This window comes from Schistocerca nitens, chromosome 6, assembly GCF_023898315.1.
Source record: "Schistocerca nitens isolate TAMUIC-IGC-003100 chromosome 6, iqSchNite1.1, whole genome shotgun sequence".
Classification (NCBI taxonomy): Eukaryota; Metazoa; Arthropoda; class Insecta; order Orthoptera; family Acrididae; genus Schistocerca; species Schistocerca nitens.
Window position 1 is genome coordinate 598,174,331 of NC_064619.1, and position 25,465 is coordinate 598,199,795.

The window sequence follows — 25,465 nt, forward strand, 5'->3', positions numbered from 1 at the left end:
AAAGAATAATATACATACTCTGTGATTGATCTGTGGCATCATCTGATGACTACAAATAAAATATTTTTGTGATCGCAAGTAATTAGTTTATATACTCTCTTTTTTGACTGTAATAGAAGTCTTATTCAGACCAAAGGTATTTCGTTTTATTTCGAAGAATCTTCAGCGGTCTCTACAACTATTTAGTTTTCTGTGATTTTACATCACTATTACTAAATATGAGAGTTGTTTACGATCTTAAGAAACAGGTTTGTAAGAAAACCAGATTGTTACAATGACCCCTGAAGATGCTTTGAAATAAAACGAGATAATAAGTATTTTACTACAACCGAAAAATCAGTTTATAACCGATATTACTTGTAAAATTGCGTCTGTACAAAAATGGAGGCCTAAAAATGAACAAGACAACGTCTTTGTGCCTATTTTTTATACTGCTTTTATGTTTCGTAGCGCACACTCTGCTCTGTAAATTGTGTGAGTTATTTCTGACATGTGTGAGTTTCTGCATGAGAAGATTAGAAGGAAAATGAAAGTCGCAACTTTGCCACTAACTATTGCACCATTAATTACAAAACTGAGCATGTTTATACGTTACAGTAAAGGTAACGGAATAACAATGCAAATCAACAATTCCTTCATAAATACTACAATACATGAAAACATGCATTTGAGAATGGGAAACCTCCCGAAACGCGAAGTAGTAGAATTAAGTAAAAGAAAATCGGTAACAGCAGAATTAAAAGTTGTTTTATAAGAAAAAAAATTATTTTTAAAGGCGCCGACTTTCACCAACGATTTGGATGAAATAAAAAATAGAATAGTTTTAGACTTGTATAGCTCTTGAATAAAAGTGACTGAGGACTTGAAGGTCATAAGCCGATCAGGCAAAGTAAAACAATGATTAAAGAAAACAAATGGAGATTGCAGTTATACGGCAATCGCGCACGAGTATTCCGCTTTTGTCGGTGACCCGTAAACAAAAGGAGTAATTTGAGAGACGTAACGAAACCAAAACCATAAATCACGAATGTCGACTGCAAAAGTCGGGATACAAGCCCACACGAACTCCAAGTAACAGCAAGGTTGTATTCAGTTGACAGTAAAGGCGCTTGACGTCTTAGCTTCCTGTAGTGCAAACAGACGGGGCCCGTCTCTATGTCCGCGCTCCGGCCGCTGATCCCGAATAATGCCATGATGATAAAGACGCTCCTGTGCATCTCTGTGTTTGAGCCCAGAAAATATATGAAACAAACATTGCCAGCAAAACTACTTTGAAAATTAATTACAATTTTTGACGGTTCCATCATAATTGATGCCTGTGATCGCTTAACGACAAATAATGTATGCTTCTTACGTATAAATTCCTAAATGCAACTATGTACATCTTTTCCAGGCATTGTCACGGGGCCACTGCTGAAGACATTCAGTATACGCCAAGTGGCTTTAAGCGGAGGCTGTCTTGTAGTGGCGGGGCTCGTTCTCACCAGCATCGCCAATTCTTTCATCCAGTTCATTATCACCTACAGCATCCTCTTGGGTTAGTGAGCCATTTACTTACTTTGTCAAAACTTCTGCGATTATTTTCATTCCTCGCAGTTACCTCTGTCCATTAATGTTTCCTTGCCATCTTACCTTTCCTTATTATTTTCCTCTTTTCTTTATTGTATTTTTGCCGTGTCACTCTTTTGTTAATCTCGTCTAATTTCGTAATGTGTCCGTCGTCAATCCTGAAGTAACTATTAGCGCTCCATTTGGAATGGAATGAGCTGAAATCGTTTTCATTTTGCTTAAGGCAGTTTCATGTGTATCAGACTAAAACCAGTACGAACAAAGTACTTAGCGTGTTGGACGTATTTTGGTCTTTCATTTTAGTCCACCGACTACATTTCGAATTCATTCGCTGGACACATTATTAAGAGAAATTTTGTGTAATTCGTGAGTCAGTGGAGTATTCTGTTTCTACACGAGGTGTCTGTTCTTTCAGACTCATAGGATCCCATCAATTCCCATAAGAGTTAGAGCTTGGTGTGCATCTGCACTGAAGGTATCATAGGCCATCTTCGCATTAATTATACATGTGGCGTCTATTCTTTCTGTCATTTCCAAAAGGACGGTCATCATTTTGATCCTTCAGCATCTACGAATCAAGACACAAAAGAATTAACGACATTAGCTGCCAGTCGGCCATGATTTGATCAAAATGGTATCTGTTACTTAAGAGATGGCCATAAGAAAAGAAGCCACATACATAATTCAGGCGAATATGGCTAATGACACATTGAGTGTAGATGCAAACAAGCTCGAACACTTATGGGAATTGCCGAGATGCTTTGAGTAATTCAGCTGATGGCCTGTGGCACTACATCATTAGTATGTAGATAAGTTGAGAATTTAGGTGTGACGGGAGGCATGCTGGGGTATTCCGTGTGACTGTGGCGACTGAGAGCGGGCTGGAATCCCAGTCTGGTACAAATTTTCAACTTGTCCCGTTGGCATAAGCCAATGCCCCTTGGTAGCTAATGTCTTTAATTCCTTTGTATCTTGTATTCTGTTTGCTTAAAGACGGCTATAAATAAGTGCAGTGGGCACTATGCTCTAAAAAGAAACTGTTGGTCATCGGTGATGATACATTCTGTGACGGACAGGCCATGGATGGTGTTTAACTATGCCCGCATGTTAGTAGTGTGAGGCCTGATACCATGTGCTTGGAAGACCACACTGATCCAGAGAAGCACCTTACGCAGCGTATGATACGACACGTAGACTTTAACAGAAATAATATTATTTTTGTTAGATTTCGTTTGCTCATTGGGCGTCTGACTACATGGGATGTAGTAATGGGCTACCGACATCCAGTACAATCAAACTGAACTTAAATACCGACGTATTGTGTCTGTGGATGCCATTACGTGAGTGCCATAACTGAAGATCCATGGGCAACTATGTCTCCAAACAATTCTTGCTGTATTTCGACCTCATCATTACATTGCGATCCCCATATTTTGGTCGTCCGCATACATACACCCGACCTGCTTTTGATACACAAGGTGAATGATAACTCTCAAAGCCAAGTTGCAGTTTTCCTATCGTTGCTGGTCTAAGCTACATGTCTTCGGCACTATTTAATTTTTGCTATCGCTTTACTGATAGTGGTTTGAGGATCTGTGACTGACATCAGTGTTCCGATTTTCAGCTTTCGAAGCTCAATGTGCATTATGATAACAATAACAAGCAGTAACTGTTACATTCACTTTTTTATTTTTATCGATTACCTCCATCACAGATTAAACCTGGTTGGCTAATAGCGTAGCCTTCTTTCAACGCGTGAAAAATAGCTGACTTTCTTAATCTTTTTCAAGTAAAATAAAAGGTAATGCCAAATCTGAGAATATATTTTTATTCCTTGTACTTTTGTGCTTAATTAAAAAGACCATTTTTGTGTCCACACCCGATGCTCACAGTGACGACACCATAAGGTGGAAGATCCCCTTGCAGCCGGAATATTGGTCCTTGGCTGGAATTCCCAATGCCCCCCTCCCCCCCCCCCCTTTGGACGCGTAACAAAATAATTTTTGTGGGCCATTTTCAATATATTTTGCTTGAGCACACGTAGGATAATTGAAAAATATGAAATTCTAACAAAACTGTGGCGTGTTGAAACAAATCTCAATTTATTCATCCACAAAATCGAGACAAAAGTTTGCACCGAAAACAGACTTACGAAGACATCACAAAACGGCTACGTACGCTGATAGAGAATTCAATTTAAAATGCCAGCATCAAATACCGATCAAAATTGTATACACCGTTCCGAAGCTATGCTTCCCCCTAATTTGAAAAATCTGTTCTCAAGAAAAACGCATTTAAACTTTTGGGCTAGATTTTTGGTAGCTGAGTTAACAGTCAGCGACCCCTGGACTGTAGAGTTATCCTTCCAGAACCCAAAGGAGGTCCTCGTCCATCTTCTTCATGACCATGGTGGTCCTACGCGCCGCTTTGGCAGCTTCTGTCATATGCTGCTCCGGTCGCTCGATACATTTTCGTCCTCTTTCTCGTACAAGTTGTAACAGGCTGGTCAGAGCTCAGATTTGAGTACGTCCATTATTCCGTAATGTCTGTTAGTCTATCGTTGAAATTACATGCTGCCAAATTGATAGCGATGTCGACAATTTTTTTCCCGCACTGAATGACTTTCAGAGACAGTGTTTGAGAAATAGCGTTCAGTCAAAGTGAGTTTGGAAGGTAAGAGATAGTGGTAAAAGTAAATCCGTGAGAGTTGGTCGTGTGTTGTACTGGGATTGCTCAGTCGGTGAACACTTGCCCGCGAAAGGCGAAGATCCCAACTTCGAATCCACGTCCGGAATAGAGTTTTAATCTGTCTGGAAGTTTCAGTGTGTTAATGATTTGGTACCGAGCCAGAAGTCCATTTGAACAGTCGGAGAAACTGAGTTAATGCCAAAGGAGGTCGTCAATGTAGTCGTACAATAGAATGACGGATCGCGACACAATAGCACTTCATTTGTATTTAATGGAACTTTGCAGCATTCACATTGTTTCGCAATATTTAGCTATTTTGTTTGTTATCTATCGCCAGCGTTATGTGATGTGTCGACGTCTTAAAATCAACCTTATCTGCACGATAAAGTTACTTCTAGTCACATGTTGGCTTTTGGTTTTCACGTAGGTTGTTGTAACTTTAGGTCTGCAAGTCAGTTTTAGGTCTCCATGTCAAACGTGCGTGCTCGTCTTCTTGCTTTCTATTTATGTTACTTTGATTACCTACAGGTCTCTTGAGCACGACAGAGTAACATAAAACCAAGAAACCAATTATTGCTGCAAGACAATGCATTCATTTCACATGCCTAAAACTGTTCGTGGCATGCTGTTCTTTTGTACGTTTCAGTGATACTCATCGATCTTCTCTTGAGTGTCTTTCTTTAACATATCGCATCCTGGGAAAAAAGTGACACAAGTAGAAAAACAGCATCTTTAGTTTATGTCACTGAAAAAATTGTGGTAATTCCCCCAATATGTACGAAAAATATAAAGCCATTTACTGCCACCAATACTTACATGAAATTTAAGGGAAGCTTACATTATTTCAATATAAGTTTTATGGAATTAATTCTTTAATTCGAGTTTTCTCAAGTACTGTATTTTTGCCTTATGTCACTGTTATTGCCTGGTTGCGATATAAAGTTTGTACCAGCATGTTTGTCTTATATCAGGGAATTTTTTCCTAGGTCCTCTTTTATATACAAGGTGTTGGGCGTATAGGTATAGATATTTTGATCACTGATGTCTTAATATGTACCCACTTCTGTGTTTTAGTTGCTTTTTCTTGGTAATCAACAGTCTTCCTACAAACACGTAACATAATTTACTACTTGATGTTTTCTGAATGTTCATAACTGTGCCACAAAGAGCACTATGCCTGTCACTAGAATACCTGACCTGCTGCCACGCAGAAAATAGACATTAATGGCTTGCTTGTGCAACGCGTACTTAGAAGTACTAAGCAACCTAAAAGCATACCGCTCATAATAGTATAATTATTAGTCTGAAAATGAACTAAATAATGATGCAACGTCCTTCACTAGATTGTCCTCAGTCCCCAAAAGAAGTACCTGCTCTTATACCTCTAACATCCCATACATACATAGGAGGTGATCAAAAAGTTTCCATTTACTGGATTGCTGGAGCGTATATGCAACATAGCGCAACTCTGATGCACATACACAAGCGCTGACATGTAGGCTAATATGGCATTCAAGTCTTTCTCATGTCTGTGTGGTAGATGTGGAAATATTAACAATGGCAACATTATCACCAAATGTGTCCAAACAGGACTAACTTGCTGCTATTCTTTTCTTGGCTGCCGAAGGACATACTCTGGCAGACATCCATCATAAAATGAAAAACGTGCATGGGACAGCATGTGTGTACGAAACAACCACCGTGGAATGGCACGCCAAATTCTGTGCTGGTCTTAATTCGAAACAAGATACCAGTCGATCTGAGAGCCCAGCCTCATCTGTGTGACTCAAACGTGACACACTCGAGCACCTGCCCTGTAGGTCTGATCTCTCCACATGCGAATATCACGCCTTCAGTCCTTTAAAAGAGACCTTGAAAGGTCAAAGATTCTTATCAAGCGATTATGTGCAGCAAACAGATGAAGACTTCTTCGCCCAGCTCTACACAGTATTTTACCAAATAGGTATCTTCAAGCTGGTGTGTCGGTGGGATGATTGTCTCAGTTCTCGTCGTGGTTATGCCTGTTTGGGGCACCGATTCTGGACTGCACAGCCTCTAAAAGGAAACTTTTTATCGCCACTTACATATCTGTCAGTGACTATGCAGCAATTACTCGCCAGCCTATGGTAATCAACAAAAAAATTGAATTGCTCTACCATCCAAAACCACATCGTTACAATACAGAGCTAAGGAGCTAAGTCAACTGGAAATGTATTCAGAGCAGGTAATTATACTGTGTAGCAAAAATAGTAAAACAACCACAATACCTGACTGCATGTCAATGTTACTTCCCACATGTACTCTACTGATGGTACGTTAATGATTAAGAGCTGCAATCCTCTGTGATATGTAGAATGGATACCACAAGAAATTAGTGTTGTTCCCGTGTACTATTGTCACCAGACATGGTAACATGTACAAGGGACGTGAACAGCCTTATCTGTCGAGTAATCATTGTGCAAGACATGGGGATACTGTGCAGTCGTGTGATTCAGTGTTGTTAGCACCTGACAGAGTCTGAACTGGTCCCTATTGTGAGTATCCATTTGTCCAGCTGGTCGAATGGTGCAATATTCAGACACACAAGAGCAAGTGGATGTGACAGTTGCCCGATGTGGAACTGCATCCAATGTCTGGAGGGGCACAGCGATGATACTAGCTCTAAATAACAAAGGTGTCAAAAATCAAAAAGCTTAAGGGCACTCAAAAGGTAGTTTAAAAGGAGCCATCTATCAATAACTGAGAAAGACCTACAAAAGAATAGTACCAAGAGCCGCTATAAACTCTATAATCCTTTGAAATAAAGTCTTCTAACTTACCAAGCACCCATCATGTGCTTCTAAATTGCAAATGGGTCATTAAGTCTAAAACAATCAAGGAAACTGTGAAATATTAGCAAGATATTTCAAGACTTTGTTAAATCGTGAAGAACCTAAAGAAAAATTTCTGGGACATAGTCACTTGCAGAAATTCAGAATCTCCTAGCATGACTGGAAACCAAAAATATCATTAATGATCTGAAGAATAAAAAATGCCCATGGAGAGAATTCAGTAACTGGTGCAATGTAGAACACTTCAAATGCTAGCACAGTCAAGTAAGGACATGGAGTCTTTCAAAATGCTTGGAAACAGAAGCTAAAACAGAAATTTGGAGAGCGGCATTAATTCATCCAATTCACAAAAATGGATATAAATCTGACCCCCAACAACTAAAGAGGAATCTCCCCTCTGCCAGTGACTAACAAAATTGTTTCCAAAGATTTACAAAACAGGCTTGAAAGCCAACAAGATCAGCGATTAGAACAGAGCCAACGAGAGTTTAGAATAGGACGATCTTCTGTAGAACCTATTTCTCTCTGCGGCTCTCTGCAACGACCTGGGGCAAGTCTCTTCATCTGTCTTCCTGAAGCAAGTGTCTTCTGAATATACTGTCCCAAACTTAGCTATTTTTTTCGAAAGAGATTTTCACTCTGCAGTGGTAGTTCTGCAACGTTCGCAGAAGAGCTTCTGTGTAGTTTGCAAGGTAGGAGATGAGGTACTGGCAGAAGAACCGGTCTTGAGTCGTGCTTGGGTAGCTCAGTTGGTAGAGCACTTGCCCGCAAAAGGCAAAAGTCCCGAGTTCGAGTCTCAGTCCAGCACACAGTTTTAATCTGCCAGGAAGTTTCATATCAGCGCACATTCCGCTGCAGAGTGAAAACCTCATTCTAGAAATAAGTCAGTTGCAATAACAAAAGACAGAATAACAAATGCGAAATGTAAAATAAAATTTTCAGGTGAAACTTACCAAGTTTTTGAGATCAAAACTGTTGTAATGCAAGAATATGGATCAAAATCATTGTAGTTCAACAGAGTACTAAAATGGTATTCAGGAAATTGAAGAAGAGAGTAGAAGAAGAAGGAATTTAAAAATAATCATTATTAACAGAAAGGGATAATCTGAGAAATGACAGTTTGACTTTTGCAGAAGATCTTGCCTTCTTAGCTGAACGTATAGAAGATTCAACAACACATTTAAATCTCCTAAACAAGAGAGGCACCGAAATACATGGAAGTTCATAGTGGAAGAATGGAAAAGGCTACAGCATTTAAATTTCTGGTTTAAATAATGGTAGAAAATGGAAGTGGCTTTTACATTAACAAAAGTCTTGTGTAACATGAAATCTTTGTCGTTGATTGCAAACCTCTGCTACTACAACGCCGTCATTAGACCAGAATACCGTTATGCTGCAGAATGCCTATCGATAAATACAGAGTAAAAATTAGATAAAATAGAAGAGATGGAAAGGAAAACATGAAAGCCTTGGGACCAAACCCCGACAGTGGGAAATGGAAATTAAGAGGTAATAAACAATTTATGAAAGAATAGAAAGAATATGAGGCACAATGTGAAAGAGAAGTGTTGTATGTTATGGGCACCTGAAAAAGCTAGAAGAGAAAAGAATAACAAACAGAATTTTCAACCTTTTTGGCAGAGACCTAAAAAAATCAATAACTTGGATCACTGAAGTTAAATCAGACTTGGGGAAAACGTAACTAATGGAGGAAAAAATAGGAAATAAAAAATTTCAGAGTTTCAAGGTAAAAAAAAGTAAAAATTTGGCAAACCGAGCGTTATAAGCACGTGAAAACAGCACTTCGTTATATTTTATAGTTATGTACATAATCTGGATGGCCTTTGATTCCTCACCCTGTAATTTTTTGTTGTCCTTGCACAACACATTCATCTCTGTCCACTGTACGTCAAATAGCAGTGATACGGTCATTGGTTCAGTAACACGGTCATGAGACGCTCGCTCAATGGGAAAGCTACCTTGGACTGATACGTCGAGGTACACATTGGTACATGGTCAACAGCTGCAGTTACGCTGAGAACCACATAGTACAGTGCAGCCGACTTGCGAACAGTGCACAGATAGATCTCGTCTGACGGTTGTTAACATGGGACCGACTGGAAATACTCTTACGTCTGGTGTCAACAGCGAACGACAGAGGAACCTACTGTCCAATGACGTGTAACGGCTGGTTCACCTGCAGCTTCAACAAGACAATGCATTGTGTTGTTGCGCCCAAAGTTTTCTAGCACCCGCTATGGTTCCTGAGACGTTTTAGAATGGATTGCTGGACACTCTATCGACATGACGGTGACTGTGGTACTTGACGTGATCTCAGTGTGTCACGCATTTTTTCGACATATGGGAGAGGTGCTTGTCTTGGACCCAGATTTAGCACGGTCCGTGTGCCTTGTTGAAGGTGGTTGAGTAGTCGTGAATTAGGTTGGTTTTTCCAACGCTTTCTTTGAGTTGATACAGCGATGTAGAGCTGCTATTATCAGGACGAAATGAGATGTTACATGTCCTCTAGACAGGTGTATGTAATTTGGGTGTTCTCTTTTTATTCTTAGGGTATTTTATCAGTCTTCCCGCTAGTTTCATCTTATCCACCACGACTTCTTCTCATGTGTCCACTTCTTCATCTCAGAGTAGCATTCAACGTCCTGAGCTAGTTGCTGGCTGTATTCCAGTCGCTGCCTTTCCGTACACTTTTTCTCTTCTACAGCTCCCACTATTACTATGAAAGATTTTCCCTGATATACTGATATCCATATTCTGTCGACATCTTCTCAGTGTTCCCCACACGCTTTTAACTTCTCAGATTCTTGTCAGGACCTCTAAATTTAATATTTAATCAGTCGACTTAGTTATCAACGCCCTTCTTTAGCACCAAATGTCAAATACCTTGTTTCTCTTCCTTTCAGGATTGCCGACAGTCAACGATACATTTCTATACACTGCTGCGCTCTAAGCGTTAATTTTCAGAAATTAAAATAAGGCCTATATTTGATAGTGGAATTATTTTATCTAGGAACAACATCTTTGTCTATGCTGATCTGTTTCTAATACCCTCCTTGCTTCTTGACAGTAACTGAAAATGTACCGGGTGATCAAAAAGTCAGTATAAATTTGAAAACTTAATAAACCACGGAATAATGTAGATAGGGAGGTAAAAATTGACACACATCTTGGAATGACATGGGGTTTTATTTGAACCAAAAAAAGTATTGCTAGACGCGTGAAAGATCTCTTGCGCGCATCGTTTGGTGATGATGGTGTGCTCAGCCGCCACTTTCGTCATGCTTGGCCTCCCAGATCCCCAGACCTCAGTCCGTACGATTATTTGCTTTGGGGTTTCCTGAAGTCGCAAGTTGATCGTGATCGACCGACATCTCTAGGGATGCTGAAAGACAACATCCGACGCCAATGCCTCACCATAACTCCGGACATGCTTTACAGTGCTGTTCACAACATTATTCCTCGACTACAGCTATTGTTGAGGAATGGACATATTGAGCATTTCCTGTAAAGAACATCATCTTTGCTTTGTCTTACTTTGTTATGCTAATTATTGCTGTTCTGATAGATGAAGCGCCATCTGTTGGACATTTTTTGAACTTTTGTTTGTTTTTGGTTCTAATAAAACCCCATGTCATTCCAAGCATGTGTATAAATTTTTACCTCTCTATCTACATTATTCCGTGATTTATTCAGTTTTCAAATTTTTACTGACTTTTTGATCACCCGGTATAATGTTTAATTTTTCTCATTATTTGTTTTTAACTTCACAAACAACTTAACTGGCTTTCTGGTTACAGGATTTCTAAAAGGTTATGTAATAAATAAAATAAAACAATTTATTGGTTGTTTCAATTCCCTGGTACATAGAGATTCTATGTTGGGAACACATCAGGTTTAGAGTTACTTACGTTCGCTTCACATTGCACAGGTCTTGGCAGTGGTCTGTTCGCGCCCTCTGCCTTCTTAGCAGTCAAAACGTACTTCCTGAAGGCACGAGGGCGCGCCGTCGGCATATCTACAGCGGGTATCAACCTGGGCCAGATGGCGATGCCACACCTGGTGCGTTTGCTGCTGGAGAACTACGGCTTCAGCGGCGCCATGCTGGTCCTGGGAGGCGTAGCCATGCACCTTCCTGCCGGCAGCCTCCTCTTCCACCCGCTGGAGTGGCACGCCGAGCGCCGACCAGTTGCCAGCGAGCTGAAGCCGCTGAAAGGGGAGCCAGGCGGGGCCACGAGTGGCGCTGCTGCAGATGTAGAGTCGGCCAAGGTTCAGCGACCGTGGCGTGACACGTCCGTGGCGTCGTTAGCTGCCTCAGAGCTGGGCGACATGAGCACAGCCATGTCTGTCGATCTCAGCAAGCGTCTGCCTCCAACTAGCAAAGAGCACTCAAGCCTAGTCCAGCACAGTGAGTATCGACGTACACACTCCTACCTACGAAATACTAAAACCTTATTGACTAGGAAGCTGCACTCAGCGGTTGCAGTTCCATGAGCTTCTGCAGAGAACAGCTGGTCAACTGCTGCCTTAGGTGACCTCGCCGTTATATAGCTATTCTACCAGCTGTGTCATCGTAGTGCTCAGACCTTCATCAAATTAAGCAATGCCTCCACTGCCTCTGCTGTACTTATTTGAAACTTGCCGTCATTATTGAGAAAGCCTTCCAGTATCTGCTTTTTTTGTGCCAATGTGATGACGCAAATGCGACTTAATGCAGTTCTTTGACCGTTTTCGAAGGGAAGATCTGACGCAACTGACTTCTTCGGATAACCTCTGTGGAAAAACCTCTTATGTTCCATCCAGTGTTGGTCTATACTATGTACTGTCTGCCTAAGATCCTAGTGATCACTCTACACTTGCAAACTTGGGCACTGGGTGAATACAAGCATTTATATTCTTAATTGCTTCATATTTACACCACTGTCATGCTAACTGTTCACAAAGTCTTGGTACACACTTCTGACATGTTGATACCAATGCTCAATCTGCCTGTAGCGATTGTTAACAAACAGTATTAATCATTCAAATCCACATTACTCAGTTCATCATCATCTTCGTTTCCCCTCTATCCTACATCTGGTTGGGTTGGGGTATCAATGGTACTTGGCCACTTTACTCGGTCTTTCTACCATTTATGTAAATGCACACGTCGTATGAAGTTCATTCAAGTACAAAATAGCTCTGAGCACTATGTGACTTAACATCTTAGGTCATCAGTCCCCTAGAACATAGAACTACTTAAACCTAACTAACCTAAGGACATCACACACATCCATGCCCTAGGCAGGATTCGAACCTGCGACCGTAGCAGTCCCGCGGTTCCGGACTGAAGCGCCTAGAACCGCACGGCCACCGCGGCCGGCTCATTCAAGTACAGCTTCCCAAGACATATCAACTATTGAATCCTTCCTGCCAAAACATGGGTTTCTATGTGTGTGTAGTATGGTCATACCTGGTGATCAAAAAGTCAGTATAAATTTGAAAACTCAATAAACCACGAAATAATGTAGATAGAGTGGTAGAAATTGACACACATGCTTGGAATGACATGGGGTTTAGTTAGAACCAAAAAAAAAGTACACTAAATGTCTGACAGACGGTGCTAACTGCTACCGTGGCGGGTGAGAGGTACGCCGATATGTTACAGAATCGCATCATCCCCAGCCTGGCTGATAAACACCTGCTGGAACGTACGATGTTTATGCAGGATAGCGCTCCACCCCATATTGCTAGACGCGTGGAATACCTCTTGCGCGCGTCGTTTGGTGATGATCGTGTGCTCAGCCGCCTCTTTCGTCATGCTTGGCCTCCCAGGTCCCCAGACCTCAGTCCGTGCGATTATTGGCTTTGGGGTTACCTGCAGTCGCAAGTGTATCGTGATCGACCGACATCTCTAGGGATGCTGAAAGACAACATCCAACGCCAATGTCTCACCATAACTCCGGACATGCTTTACACTGCTGTTCACAACATTATTCCTCGACTACAGCTATTGTTGAGGAATGATGGTGGACATATTGAGCATTTCCTGTAAAGAACGTCAACTTTGCTTTGTCTTACTTTGTTATGCTAATTATTGCTATTCTGATCATATGAAGCGCCATCTGTCGGACATTTTTTGAACTTTTGTATTTTTTTGGTTCTAATAAAACCCCATGTCATTCCAAGCATGTGTGTCAATTTGTACCTCTCTATCTACATTATTCCGTGATTTATTCAGTTTCCAAATTTATACTGACTTTTTGATCACCCTGTATTTCGACGTCATCTTATTGTCTGTGTACCCCATCATGTTACCCAGATAGTCCGACACTGCACTCTAGTCCCAACACACTGAACGTTTTCTACTTCAGTTACTAATCGAGTCACTCTCAGTTGCTAAGCCAACAGTCACATGCTTAGACTCACTAGACAGCAGATTATATATACTTGCGAATAGCAGTATTCTGCGAGTTGATGAAGTTCTGGCAGCGATTGCTGTGAAGGTAGTACCAGGAATGATGAACCAGGAAGACTGCCTGTGGACTGCTGCTGCTGTGGTGGTGCAGACAACTGTATGTTGAACACCTTTGTGCCCTGGGCGGGTCAGAGATCTTTAGTACTGTTCTAAAAATAGATAACAAAATGAAAGTGTAGCCAAATATATTAATAAATGAATAATAACAACATTATTATAAATAACGGATAATCAAGAACTTACTTTCAAATTTAACAGTCCTTTTCTGCTTTCTGCTCTGGCTGGAGGTAAAGGGTAGTCGCTGCTGATGGTGATTCACGGAGATCCTCTTGCTGTGATGCACAGACTCACACGGAATTGGTTAGTTCGTTTAAATAGCTGGGTGTAACAATTTCTAGGAAAATGAAATGGGACGATCACACAGGCTCAGTCACAAGTAAAGCAGGTGGTGGACTTTCGTTCACTTGTAGGGTATTAGGAAGAAGAAAAAAGAAAGGAAGGAACTCTAGAGTTTAATACTCTGCTGATAATGAGATCATTAAGGACAGAACATAAGCTTGCATTAGGGAAGGACGGGAAAGGAGACTGCTCAGGCCTTTCCAAAGGAACCATCGTGGCATTTGCATTAACTAGTTGGGGGAAATAATCGAAAATCCAAATCTGGATGTCTGAGGACGGCTTCGAACCCTCATCCTACTGAATAAGAGTACTGTGTGCTAACAACAACACCACGTCTTTCAGTAAAATTACTAGGTAAATCCTATCAGTCTACAAAGGAGATTGCTTACAAATGACTCTGGCCAACCAATGTATGACATTTATAACGAGAAAGCCTCGTGGCGCAGGTTGACCGTGGGAGTGGAAAGTAGCTGGAGATTATATAGGCTCTTAAGAAAGTGTGAATCAGTTTTATTAAACAATACAATAAATCAGAGTGCATACATGAGAAAGCACAAATGAGAAATCAAATCACCTTGATACCTAGTAAAATAATACTCTATAAACCTCTTGCCTCTACGGAACGCTCAGCTTTATTAAAAGAGAAAAACGAAAATACAAAATGTGACAGCGTTAACCTAATAAACAGAATCAAAGATCAACGCATTGCCTAACTGAGATCAAAACCTTGCAATCAGGGCAGGGCCAGTTAACACATAAAACAGCCACTTCCATATCAACAGAAGAACCTAAAGGAATCTAATCAAAGGTTTTGTTCCAGAATCTAACCATAAAATGCACCCAACTATGACAGACTCCTTAAGCACATACCAGACAGACAATAGGCCGATACAGGTACAATCCACAGCATGACATTAACGAAACGTAAATCCCATAGCAATGACACAAAGGAAAGGAACAACAGTAATAGGCAAACATATCCATAAGGATAAAACTCAATCAGATACAGCACTGCTCTACAAATTCCAAGTCTAGCAGCAGTCTCGCTGCATTTCAGTAACGTAAACCTCTGGTTACTTAAGTATGTCAGCATAGGCTAAACGGTTTGGACGACAAAAAGCAGCAGAAGCCTTCGATACACAGTTCTGTCCACATGCCGTAATGCAAGCTATACTTCAGCTAGCGCATCCCTACTCCCAGCTACACTGTGTCCTTTGGACATACGAAGGCAAGCACTATCAGCTGCTTCTGCCAGAATGATGCTACAGGTCGGCTGGAAAGCACACTCTATCTAGACTGTCCGTCAGCAGAACCGTCTTGCTGCTGTTCCACGTTTCCAGGTCCGTCTCCAAGTGGAGGCTCTCCAGCTCCAACTGTTTCTACTTTTGATGGCCAATTCCAACTCACAAATCATCTGTCTGTCCTGTTGATGACAGCAGCCACCAATTCACCTTCTATATAGAACCATACTGATATTAGCCATTTCCAGTTCCTGGACCAGCCACACCAGCGTCCAAACAATCCCGGCAATCAAACCATTAATGATCCTGATTTGGTGACGCATCAAAGTGTTTGCAGTCGTTGCCCATACCAGCTCCTTGTCTATTTTTTTCTTTTTTTAGTTGCCAGACTTATGACTGGTTTGATATGGCCCGCCAACCTTTCCATTTCACAACAGCAGTGACAACCTGCCTGTGGGGTCCTGCACACTCATCGTTTATAGAGTGCCTAAAGGACTGAAACACCCCCGTTTTGTCCTTTATTGGGTTTTGGGTAATTTACCGAAGCCCCCAAACAGTTAATTATTATAATTATATAACCGTGTGCTTAATGGATGAAAGACTATCGGTTTTTCTGCTGTGGTTTCGGGGGTATTTCAAAAAAATGGTTCAAATGGCTCTGAGCACTATGGGACTTAACAGCTATGGTCATCAGTCCCCTAGAACTTAGAACTACTTAAACCTAACTAACCTAAGGACAGCACACAACACCCAGCCATCACGAGGCAGAGAAAATCCCTGACCCCGCCGGGAATCGAACCCGGGAACCCGGGCGTGGGAAGCGAGAACGCTACCGCACGACCACGAGATGCGGGCGGGGGTATTTCAACCGAGTGTGGCTGTTCTGAGACGGAATAGTTAATGATTGAAAGTTTGTCTATTATTAAAGATCATCAAGGTTGCGATCTACAAACTGATATATATTTTCTACTAACACACAAATTCTGAGGCAGTTGCTACCTTCGCCTTACACGTTTAGTTACGGTTATATCTTTTTATTGATTGCTGATTTCAAGTACTTCGTCATCCGTAATGATGATGGTTAACATTCACAACAATCCTCACTGCAATCCATGGTTGTCGCTGGCCGACGCGGTTGACGCGAAACACGTAATTCGGCGCTTGTCACCTTTGGTTTCATATCAGTCGCGAATCGGTATCGATGAGGGTCCACCCCACGACAATGAGGGGGACGCGCTCATTTGTCATACTCCGGTGAATTCGCCGTTTACTACTCACTCGACCACCATTCTTGCCCGTCTCTCCAGTACTACAGCTCACTCTACACTCACCTCACTGCCTCTGGCAGCGCTCGACAATCGACTCCTGACTATCGACCTGGGTGTCGGATACTAATATCTATGTTCGTGGGATCACGGATCCCTTACAGGACGCTGAGTTCTCGGAAAACTATGCAAAAAATTCAAACAAATCACATTAATAGTTTATTACCATAAAGTGAGATTGACCAATCTGAACTTTGAATTTACAATGGTGTCGCAAGCGATGGGCGACATGCAAACAGTCAATGTCTTTCGTTATAAACAGTGTCCATACAAGCAATGGCTATGGAGCACTAATAGCTGCTATCGCAGCGCTCTCTGCTAGGCCGGTTCTAGTACCGTGCCGTTCAGTACTGTGCAGTCGAGGCTGGCAGGAGCGGCACTTACATCCTCTTCTTGTAGAGGCCGCTTCTGTCGTGGTGATGTCCTAGTCAGTGTGCTGTTGGCTGACCTCGTCTCACCGCCTTCTCTGCTCTTGCCGTCTTCGTCTTCGTGCCGGTGCATGTGGTTACGGCAAAACATCCCTCCCCCCCCACCCCCCCTCCAAAGCGGTGGACCGTCGTCGTGTAGGGAGTGCGACGACGGTGGGGAGGCAGGAGCGTGGGCGCATCGCAGGACTGGAAGCTGTGGCTACAGGAGATGTTAAGCTTCCGCCATCCGGCCTTCACTCTGGCGCAAACGTCCTTCGGAAAACGACCAGAAGGGTACATGTCCACCTACTGATGCCATGAACCAGATGAAGAAGACGGCGAATGCTGCGGTGAGGGCGGGTCCAGATCCATTCGTAGGACGAGACCAGGCGGAGGAGGCGAAGCCTACGGCTCCATGGGGTCGTCCCGAGGTGTCGTGGTGACACCCTCTGGCGGTTGCTGTGGCCGCTCTGTCCTCTGGATCCGTGAATCTGGGGGAAGAGACACTGAAAGATCATCGTGCACGTGACAGAGGCAAAGTTGATTTTGATGTCAGCGCTGCAAGCCATCTGGACCTGTAATAAGAGCCATGCAAGCGCCAGGTCGACGGGCGATCTCGCCTCGCGTCCACCGTCTGCTGTCACTAAACACCTGTAAAAGACAATATCGTGCGGCGCGAAGCGATACCTGCGGCCTTCCTTCGACGCCGGATGCTCAGGAGGGTGGAGCAGATGGAGCAGTGTCCGATGGCGGCGGCCGTGAAGCAATTCTGCCGCCGATGGTCCATTTCGTGGGTGCGAACGATACGAGACGAGAAACAGTTGCAATGCTTGATCCGTGGTGTGTGCGGTGCGAAGTTTGGCCATCTGCTGCTTGAAGGTTCTGACAAAACGTTCTGCTACGCTGTTTGTGGATGGAACGGTGTCCGAGTTAGATACTGTGTGCCATTGCGTTCACAGAATGTTTCAAATTCATTTGATGTGAACTGAGGGCAGTTGTGTGATACTATTAATTCAAGTAAGCCTTCTAGGCAAGAAATAAATGACAACACGTGAACTGTGCTAAATGACGTTGTCGATTTCATTGGCACAGCAAAAGGAAACTTGCTATACGAATCAGCCACAATCAACCAACGAGTGTTCCAAAAAAAGTAGCACAAAGTCTGTGTGTACACGTTGCCATGGTGATTGCGACTTAGTCCAAGCTAAGAATTGTTGTGGCCGAGCAGACTGATTTTCCGCACATCTGTAACACTGCGATGTCATCTGTTGTATTTGCGCGTCCATACTCTGCCAAGTACAGTGTCGACGCGCTAACTGCTTCGTACGAACAATCCCCCTGCGTCCTTCGTGAAGTAGCTGCAACACTTCCTTCTGCAAAGCTTTAGGGATCGCCACACGTTATAATTAATTCTAGATTACTTTTGTAAATGATGAAAGTCTATATGTGGTGAATGCAGCTTGCCGCTAACTTGGTGTAATGTTTGGTCTGTACAGAAGTGTATCTGTCGCCTTTATCGCTCTTTCACTCTCACACAGAAATGTTCTTTATCTGTATACAGTTTAAACTATATTAATTACTTGAGATCAGCCTAGTAGAATCTCTGGTGGAGCCCTTCGTCTTAATATTCAGCGGCTGGCTTGCTAGAAAAGATCTTTGCATTGGTTATTATTATTAAGCGCTGCATTCAGTTGGGAAAATCGATCGTTTGAACCATTCGTTCAGTTTACGACAGATCTAAAATTTCAGATGTGAACGAAGCCTTTTTGGACAATTTCTAAACTCAGAGATTGCAGGCTCTCTTCGTCACAGCTGAAACTTCCCAATTAATTACAGGGCCCAGACAATCATCAATGATTCAGACAGAGAACTCATTCGTCATTCACTCTAGAATAAAAATGTTCACAAACCTTATTTCAGAGGCAAAATTATATTGACTCATTTCCATACATGTTCCGTTTGGTGTTGGTTCCAAGTCTCTTACAATTTGCTGGTACAGGTTTATCTTCTCTTTACTATCGCGCTAGCGGCACAAACTATCCTCTTTCCTATCCCGCTTTAGCGCAAAGAAGAATAAATAAAACTCCTTTAGCAATCTGATAATCTTCAAACGAATACTTCCGAAGCTGTTCCTCTCTCTCCCTCTCTAACTACAATAACCATGGAGCATACATTTACGTACCTCTCTTGTTCCAAGGAATAAACGTACTAGAAAAATACCTTGGCGTCGACGAGCTGTCGGCGCATACATTACTAGGAAATCTGATCAGATACTTTTCAAACGTAAATAAATGTGGATGATTTGATTGACCATTATTAATTATTGCGTGATAGAGGGTAATTTTCCAGTGGGTAGATTACAATGCCCCTCGCAGCGAGCGAAGTTTGTGAGCTCAATTTTGATTCACCGAACACACTTCGCGAGCTATCTATTAGCGTGGATAACCCGGAAATGATGATTGTCAGTCCTCCGACTGAATAAGAATATTATATTTGAGACAGACGAAGAAATGAAATGTTGAAGACAGAAGAAATGAAGAGACAGGTACCGCGGCTGTATTGCTTTTACGTGCATCTAGGTGTTATGTTTGCTGTGCACAACCAAGGAAGATGATCTTTCATGAACGGATGTGAGGGTCTACCCATTCGGGAACTTTCTTAAGCAGGGAAACCTTGGAAAACCTCTTAAGCTTAGACCCCCAGCCTACGGTACATAGAAGATAGGAAAGCCTATAGAAGAACAAAAATAATTTTGAAATTCATCTCTAAAGGAAAGACAGGGATCAATTTGTATCACAATTTGGAGAAGAGTGGTTTGTGCCTCTAGCAAATAAAACGTTTTACAATAAATAACGTGAATTCGCGTTTTACAATCTTGCTTCTAGTACAATATCTTGCGGTGCTAAACTCCCCCGGGTCTTGCATGTCCCCGACGTCCACATTTGTAGTCGGTCTTCTACGCGGTCCACTCTGTATTTGATCTTCTACGCGGCCCACAATGGGAAGATTAGAAGGAACGGGGATACTCGAATTCACATGCAACATTCATTCCAAAAGAATTAGCAATGACCAAAAGGGAAACTCTTCCTGTAAGAGAACTGATTAGGTTGCACCGTCCAAGATTCTCCTTTTTGAAAGCAAAATCCTTATGGCTTCATGGATCCTTTTTGTTACGACATACTTCACGGAATTCAACGATTACTTAATGATGTTGCCAAAAGCATCATCCGATTTTCTCGTTTGAATACTCTTTTTTACTTTGCCTCCCCACTTGTGCTTATAAGTCCAAAAGTTTTCACAGATTTTCTATCACTGATTTGCTCTTCGTAATTTAAAGGATTCATGTAACTTACTATAGATTTTGGATTCAAATCATCGAATAATGGAAAGTGTACTTCATTTTATACCAAGACATCATCCATATTTCCTTGATAAGTCATATAATTTAGCTATACTCAAAACCTTTTATTTTAAATACATATATTTTTACGTTTGAGCGCTGAAATGTAAAAGTTATTATCATTGAGAAATGCGGATTCACCTCTTTCATTTACTCTCTGATTCATACGTTTTTCATCCATGCTCATATATGGAAATGGATTTTTCACAAAAAAATTTTCAAACGAACACGAACCATTAAATTACTACTGAATCTATGAATATTTACTTTCTTTAATCATTCATTAATAAATTAAAAACTCTTAACTTCTAATTATAACACCTATTCCTTTTAAAGTGCAACATGAATCAGTTTATCCTCGCGTTTGGTGCGAGTCTCTACAAAGCATCTCTGTATCGTCTATATCGATTTTAATTCTCGCGCCGACGTCAACTGTTTTGCGCGGGAAATTATCTTTGCGGCGTTAACCGTCACTCACAATTCACTACCACAACACCTTCCTTCACACGTTTACACATCTAAGCGTTCACATGAGATTATATATGAATATTCACTCGGAACCTCTTTAGATTATTCAGCGTCAATTGCGTGAAACATTTCATTTTCTTGAAGTTCAGTCAGATCCTTAATCATTCTTGATGACATTAGCAATGCTAAAGTCCTATATTCACCCCAACACAGGTGAAGCCTATCTCCACTATCTTCTTTACAACACTCGATAATAATAGTTAGTCACTATTTCTATACTCTATGTTACTGATTCACTATTTCAATTTAAAGGTTTCTATCACTACACACAGAGTTTATGGTTATGTTTTTTACGAGCGTTCATTTCTGTCACTCGGAACACCATTACTCACTATCTTCTAATCTTCATTATACTTTTTTAAGTCTTTATGAGAAAATAATCCTTTTATTTTGTTCGATCCCGGGTATGCTATGTCACGACCAACAATGGGGAGAAGTATGGGCTTGTGGAGGGTTCGATCAAACCCCATTTCAACATGCGATCTATTTCTTTTTGGACTTGAGCCTTTAGCCTCCAGGGAACAGGATAGAAAGTTCTACAATATGTTTCGTGCGGCTTAACGTAGAGATGGCATATGTATCCCTTAATAACTCCTGGCCTCTCATCAAACACGTTTTCATACGCTAATAATAATTCTTTGAGCTGCTGCTTCTGATCTTCAATAATGCAGTCGGATTCATTTAATTTCTCATACACTAATTGACCGAAATCCCCTTTTACTTGGACCTCATTATTTACGTGCTGTTTAGAATTCTGTGCAGTCCTGATTACTTGCACGCTGATCCCACTATTATATTTTCTGGTAAGGCTTTCCTTTTTCAACAAGTCCAACTCAATTTCTTGTTTATTTACATTTAACCAAATTTTTCCTGTTTTAAAATCTATTCTGCATCCGTATTGACGTAGGCTGTCGACTCCGATAATGCAGTCTACCACCAAATTTTTCACAACAAGGAATGTGCTTAATATTGCTACATTTCCTACTTCTACACTAAGTAGTGACTGCACTTTTACATTAGCCGATCTGGCCCCAACGGCGCCTATTATTCTACAATTTTGAACTGGAAAAATTGGTACTCGTCTTATATTTCTGATCTTGTTGAATAGAGCCTCCGAAATAACATTCGTGGTTGCAGCTGTGTCTAAAACCGCCGTTATAGGTACAGTCTCCAAAATGACTTGCACTTCGGCTACTGCCACCTGTTCCTTATCCTCATCTTTGGGTTCTAAGTCCTCGGTCAATTCATCTGCCAGTAATCGTCCATCATTGTACGTTAGCATTGGTACACATATCCTGTTGCCCCTCAACCTATTGTTGACCACTCCTCCGGGGCACGAGTGGGTCCTTACTAGTTTGTTGGATTTTGATTCGCCTGGTGGTTGACATCATCCGTCACTTCGGTAATCACCGGTTGATTCGTAGATGTCCGTCCCCACTGATGTTGGTTATTTGAGTTTATTCCCCCCGGTTGGTTCCACTTTCTATTACCGTTATTGTTCCATGCTTGCGGTCTGAAATTCCTTTCGTTCCCCCATACGGGATTGTATCGTTTCCCATTCCTGTTGTTCCTTGGATAGCCCCTCGCAAGACTATTGCCGGTATTATTGTTGATATTTTGAGGGGTTTCTCCACTATTTATCGATCTCTGTGCGTTCCCTTGCCTACCATTTGGCGGAGGTTCTATCTCCCTATATTGGAATCTATTGTTGCGGGCTTTCTGGTTGTTCTCTTCTATAATGTCTATAAGATCTAACGTCGTGAGGAACGACTCCAAGTCTTTATCATTGCCGAAAATTAATTGATTCCGTATACTAGTTGGTAGTCTTGCCTTAAGTATGTTTATTATATCTGGCAAAGGCATAGGTCTGTCCCAATATCTAGTTTTATTTATATATTTCTCAAAATACTTCCTAAGGCTTCCTTTCGAAAAAGAGAAAGGCTCTGGGTAGAGCACCTCCTGCCTTAGGCGTTCCTGTACCCCTTCTGACCAGAATTTTGCTAAAAACGCTTTCTCAAAATCGTCATATGTCGAGCAAACAGACGTCATGTCCGAGGCCCAGATCGCCCCCGAACCTTGTATATACCCAGTAACGAAACTGATCTTCTGCCACTCCGACCAATTTCTGGGTAGCACTCCTCTAAAACTCCTGATAAAAACAATCGGATGGACCCCCCTTTTGTCAGTGTTAAAAATCTGAAATTGCCGATGCTTTATCATTTTTTCTTCGGCATGGCACAGGCTTTCGTAACCTCCGTCCGATAAAACTTCGCGCGAACAACTAGCTCGTGGCAATTTAATATTCGAGTTACTCCCACAAGTCGGTATCGTGTGCGAATGTGCAGTAACTGGCTCTATAGTCGCGGGCAACTTCTGCTGCTGGCCAGTATTCATTTGTTCTGAGCCTTGTTGTGAAACGCGTATCGACTCTGCTATCGTTTGTTTCCATTGCTCAAAATCAGCACTTAACTGCTGTCGCACTTCCTCAAGTCCTTTCGCAAACAAATTCTCTTCCTGTTTGCCGCATAGACTCTGGAATGCTGCTTTAACATTTTGCTCAACGTTTTCACACATTAGCCTTTTGTTTTCTAATGTGATTTCGGATAGTTTACCCGTTAATACATTCATTTGGTGGTCTATAACGTCCTGACGTTCTGTCAGATGTTCCACACTTTCCTTTAAGTTCGTCTGCGTACGTGCCAATTCAGGAAGTTGCGCAATTGCACATGACATGGCATCTTGCTTCTGTACTAATTGCGGAACCATTTCCACCTGTTCCCGTACGGTGTCTATCTTAATAGCCACATACTCCTTCATTTCTACACGTACGCGTTGAGTAGATTCCTCACATTGAGCCTTAACCAATTCTATTTGTGCAGTTAATTTTCGTTCCGTCTCTTCGGCCTGATCTTTAAGTTCCTTTGTCTTCGCCTCTATCCGCTGCTCTAATTCGGAAAAACTGTCGTGTAACTGCTGCTTAATCTCAGCTTTCAGATTTTCCTGCCCCTCATTAACTGAGGCTAGTTTCGAATTCAAATCATTTTGCCCCTCGGTAACTGAGGCTAACTTCGAATTCAAATCATTTTGCCCCTCGGTAACTGAGGCTAACTTCGAATTAATGTCAATTTTCATATTTTCTTGGCCTTCAGTAACTGAGGCTAATTTCGTATTCATATTATTCATGGTCTCAGTTACCATTTGCATCTGCCTCATGATAATGACCAATGGATCTAATCCATGTTGCGTACCTGCTGTTACATCTCCAGCCGTGTCTACAGGGCGTTCTATTACGCTATCTGTAGCGATCGGTTCTGCCACACTTCTTACTACATCACTATCATCCGTGCTCACAGCTGAAGGCTGTTGCGTGTTGCTCTGCTCTGCTTGACTCATCTTAAACATTGCTCTAGTTAAAACCATATAAATATTCTACAGTCAATATATATATATCTCCCTTCACACAATAATACTTCTGTGTGGCTACTTTCTTATAGTACTTATTCAGGTAAATGCAACTAGGGCCGTTCAACCAATCTACATGTAGCATGCACACAATTCGTAAATGTTCAAATCTACGTCTACTTCCTCAATACTAGCAAGCTTTAATACAAAATTATAGATCTGGCCCTTTTCTTGCGCCCAGCGTGCTGCTTTTCTTTGAAGATCCAACTAATTCGCCTGCGAGTATCTCTTCTCTTTTCCAAGTTAAGTTGTCTCGTCGTAGTTCACATGAAACAGAGAACAAAATTATTTTAACAACGTCCAAAAACGTGTCCTGTCACGGTCGCCATTATAATTAATTCTAGATTACTTTTGTAAATGATGAAAGTCTGTATGTGGTGAATGCAGCTTGCCGCTAATTTGGTGTAATGTTTGGTCTGTACAGAAGTGTATCTGTCGCCTTTATCGCTCTTTCACTCTCACACAGAAATGTTCTTTATCTGTATACAGTTTAAACTATATTAATTACTTGAGATCAGCCTAGTAGAATCTCTGGTGGAGCCCTTCGTCTTAATATTCAGCGGCTGGCTTGCTAGAAAAGATCTTTGCATTGGTTATTATTATTAAGCGCTGCATTCAGTTGGGAAAATCGATCGTTTGAACCATTCGTTCAGTTTACGACAGATCTAAAATTTCAGATGTGAACGAAGCCTTTTTGGACGATTTCTAAACTCAGAGATTGCAGGCTCTCTTCGTCACAGCTGAAACTTCCCAATTAATTACAGGGCCCAGACAATCATCAATGATTCAGACAGAGAACTCATTCGTCATTCACTCTAGAATAAAAATGTTCACAAACCTTATTTCAGAGGCAAAATTATATTGACTCATTTCCATACATGTTCCGTTTGGTGTTGGTTCCAAGTCTCTTACAATTTGCTGGTACAGGTTTATCTTCTCTTTACTATCGCGCTAGCGGCACAAACTATCCTCTTTCCTATCCCGATTTAGCGCAAAGAAGAATAAATAAAACTCCTTTAGCAATCTGATAATCTTCAAACGAATACTTCCGAAGCTGTTCCTCTCTCTCTCTCTAACTACAATAACCATGGAGCATACATTTACGTACCTCTCTTGTTCCAAGGAATAAACGTACTAGAA

The 25,465-nt window shown here is 41.6% G+C and overlaps 1 protein-coding gene across 2 annotated transcripts in view; it reads left to right on the forward strand.

The window, feature by feature from the left end:
• The window catches only part of LOC126262902 (monocarboxylate transporter 1-like), a 96,940-nt gene that overhangs the window by 39,312 nt on the left and 32,163 nt on the right, over nucleotides 1–25,465 (forward strand). Inside the window, exons 4-5 of one of the 2 annotated variants that reach the window (XM_049959802.1) lie at nucleotides 1,394–1,537; nucleotides 11,038–11,514. In XM_049959802.1, coding sequence (XP_049815759.1) covers nucleotides 1,394–1,537; nucleotides 11,038–11,514 — 621 coding nt within the window. The remainder of the gene's footprint in view (nucleotides 1–1,393; nucleotides 1,538–11,037; nucleotides 11,515–25,465) is intronic. The other variant, XM_049959803.1, reaches the window with a different exon arrangement.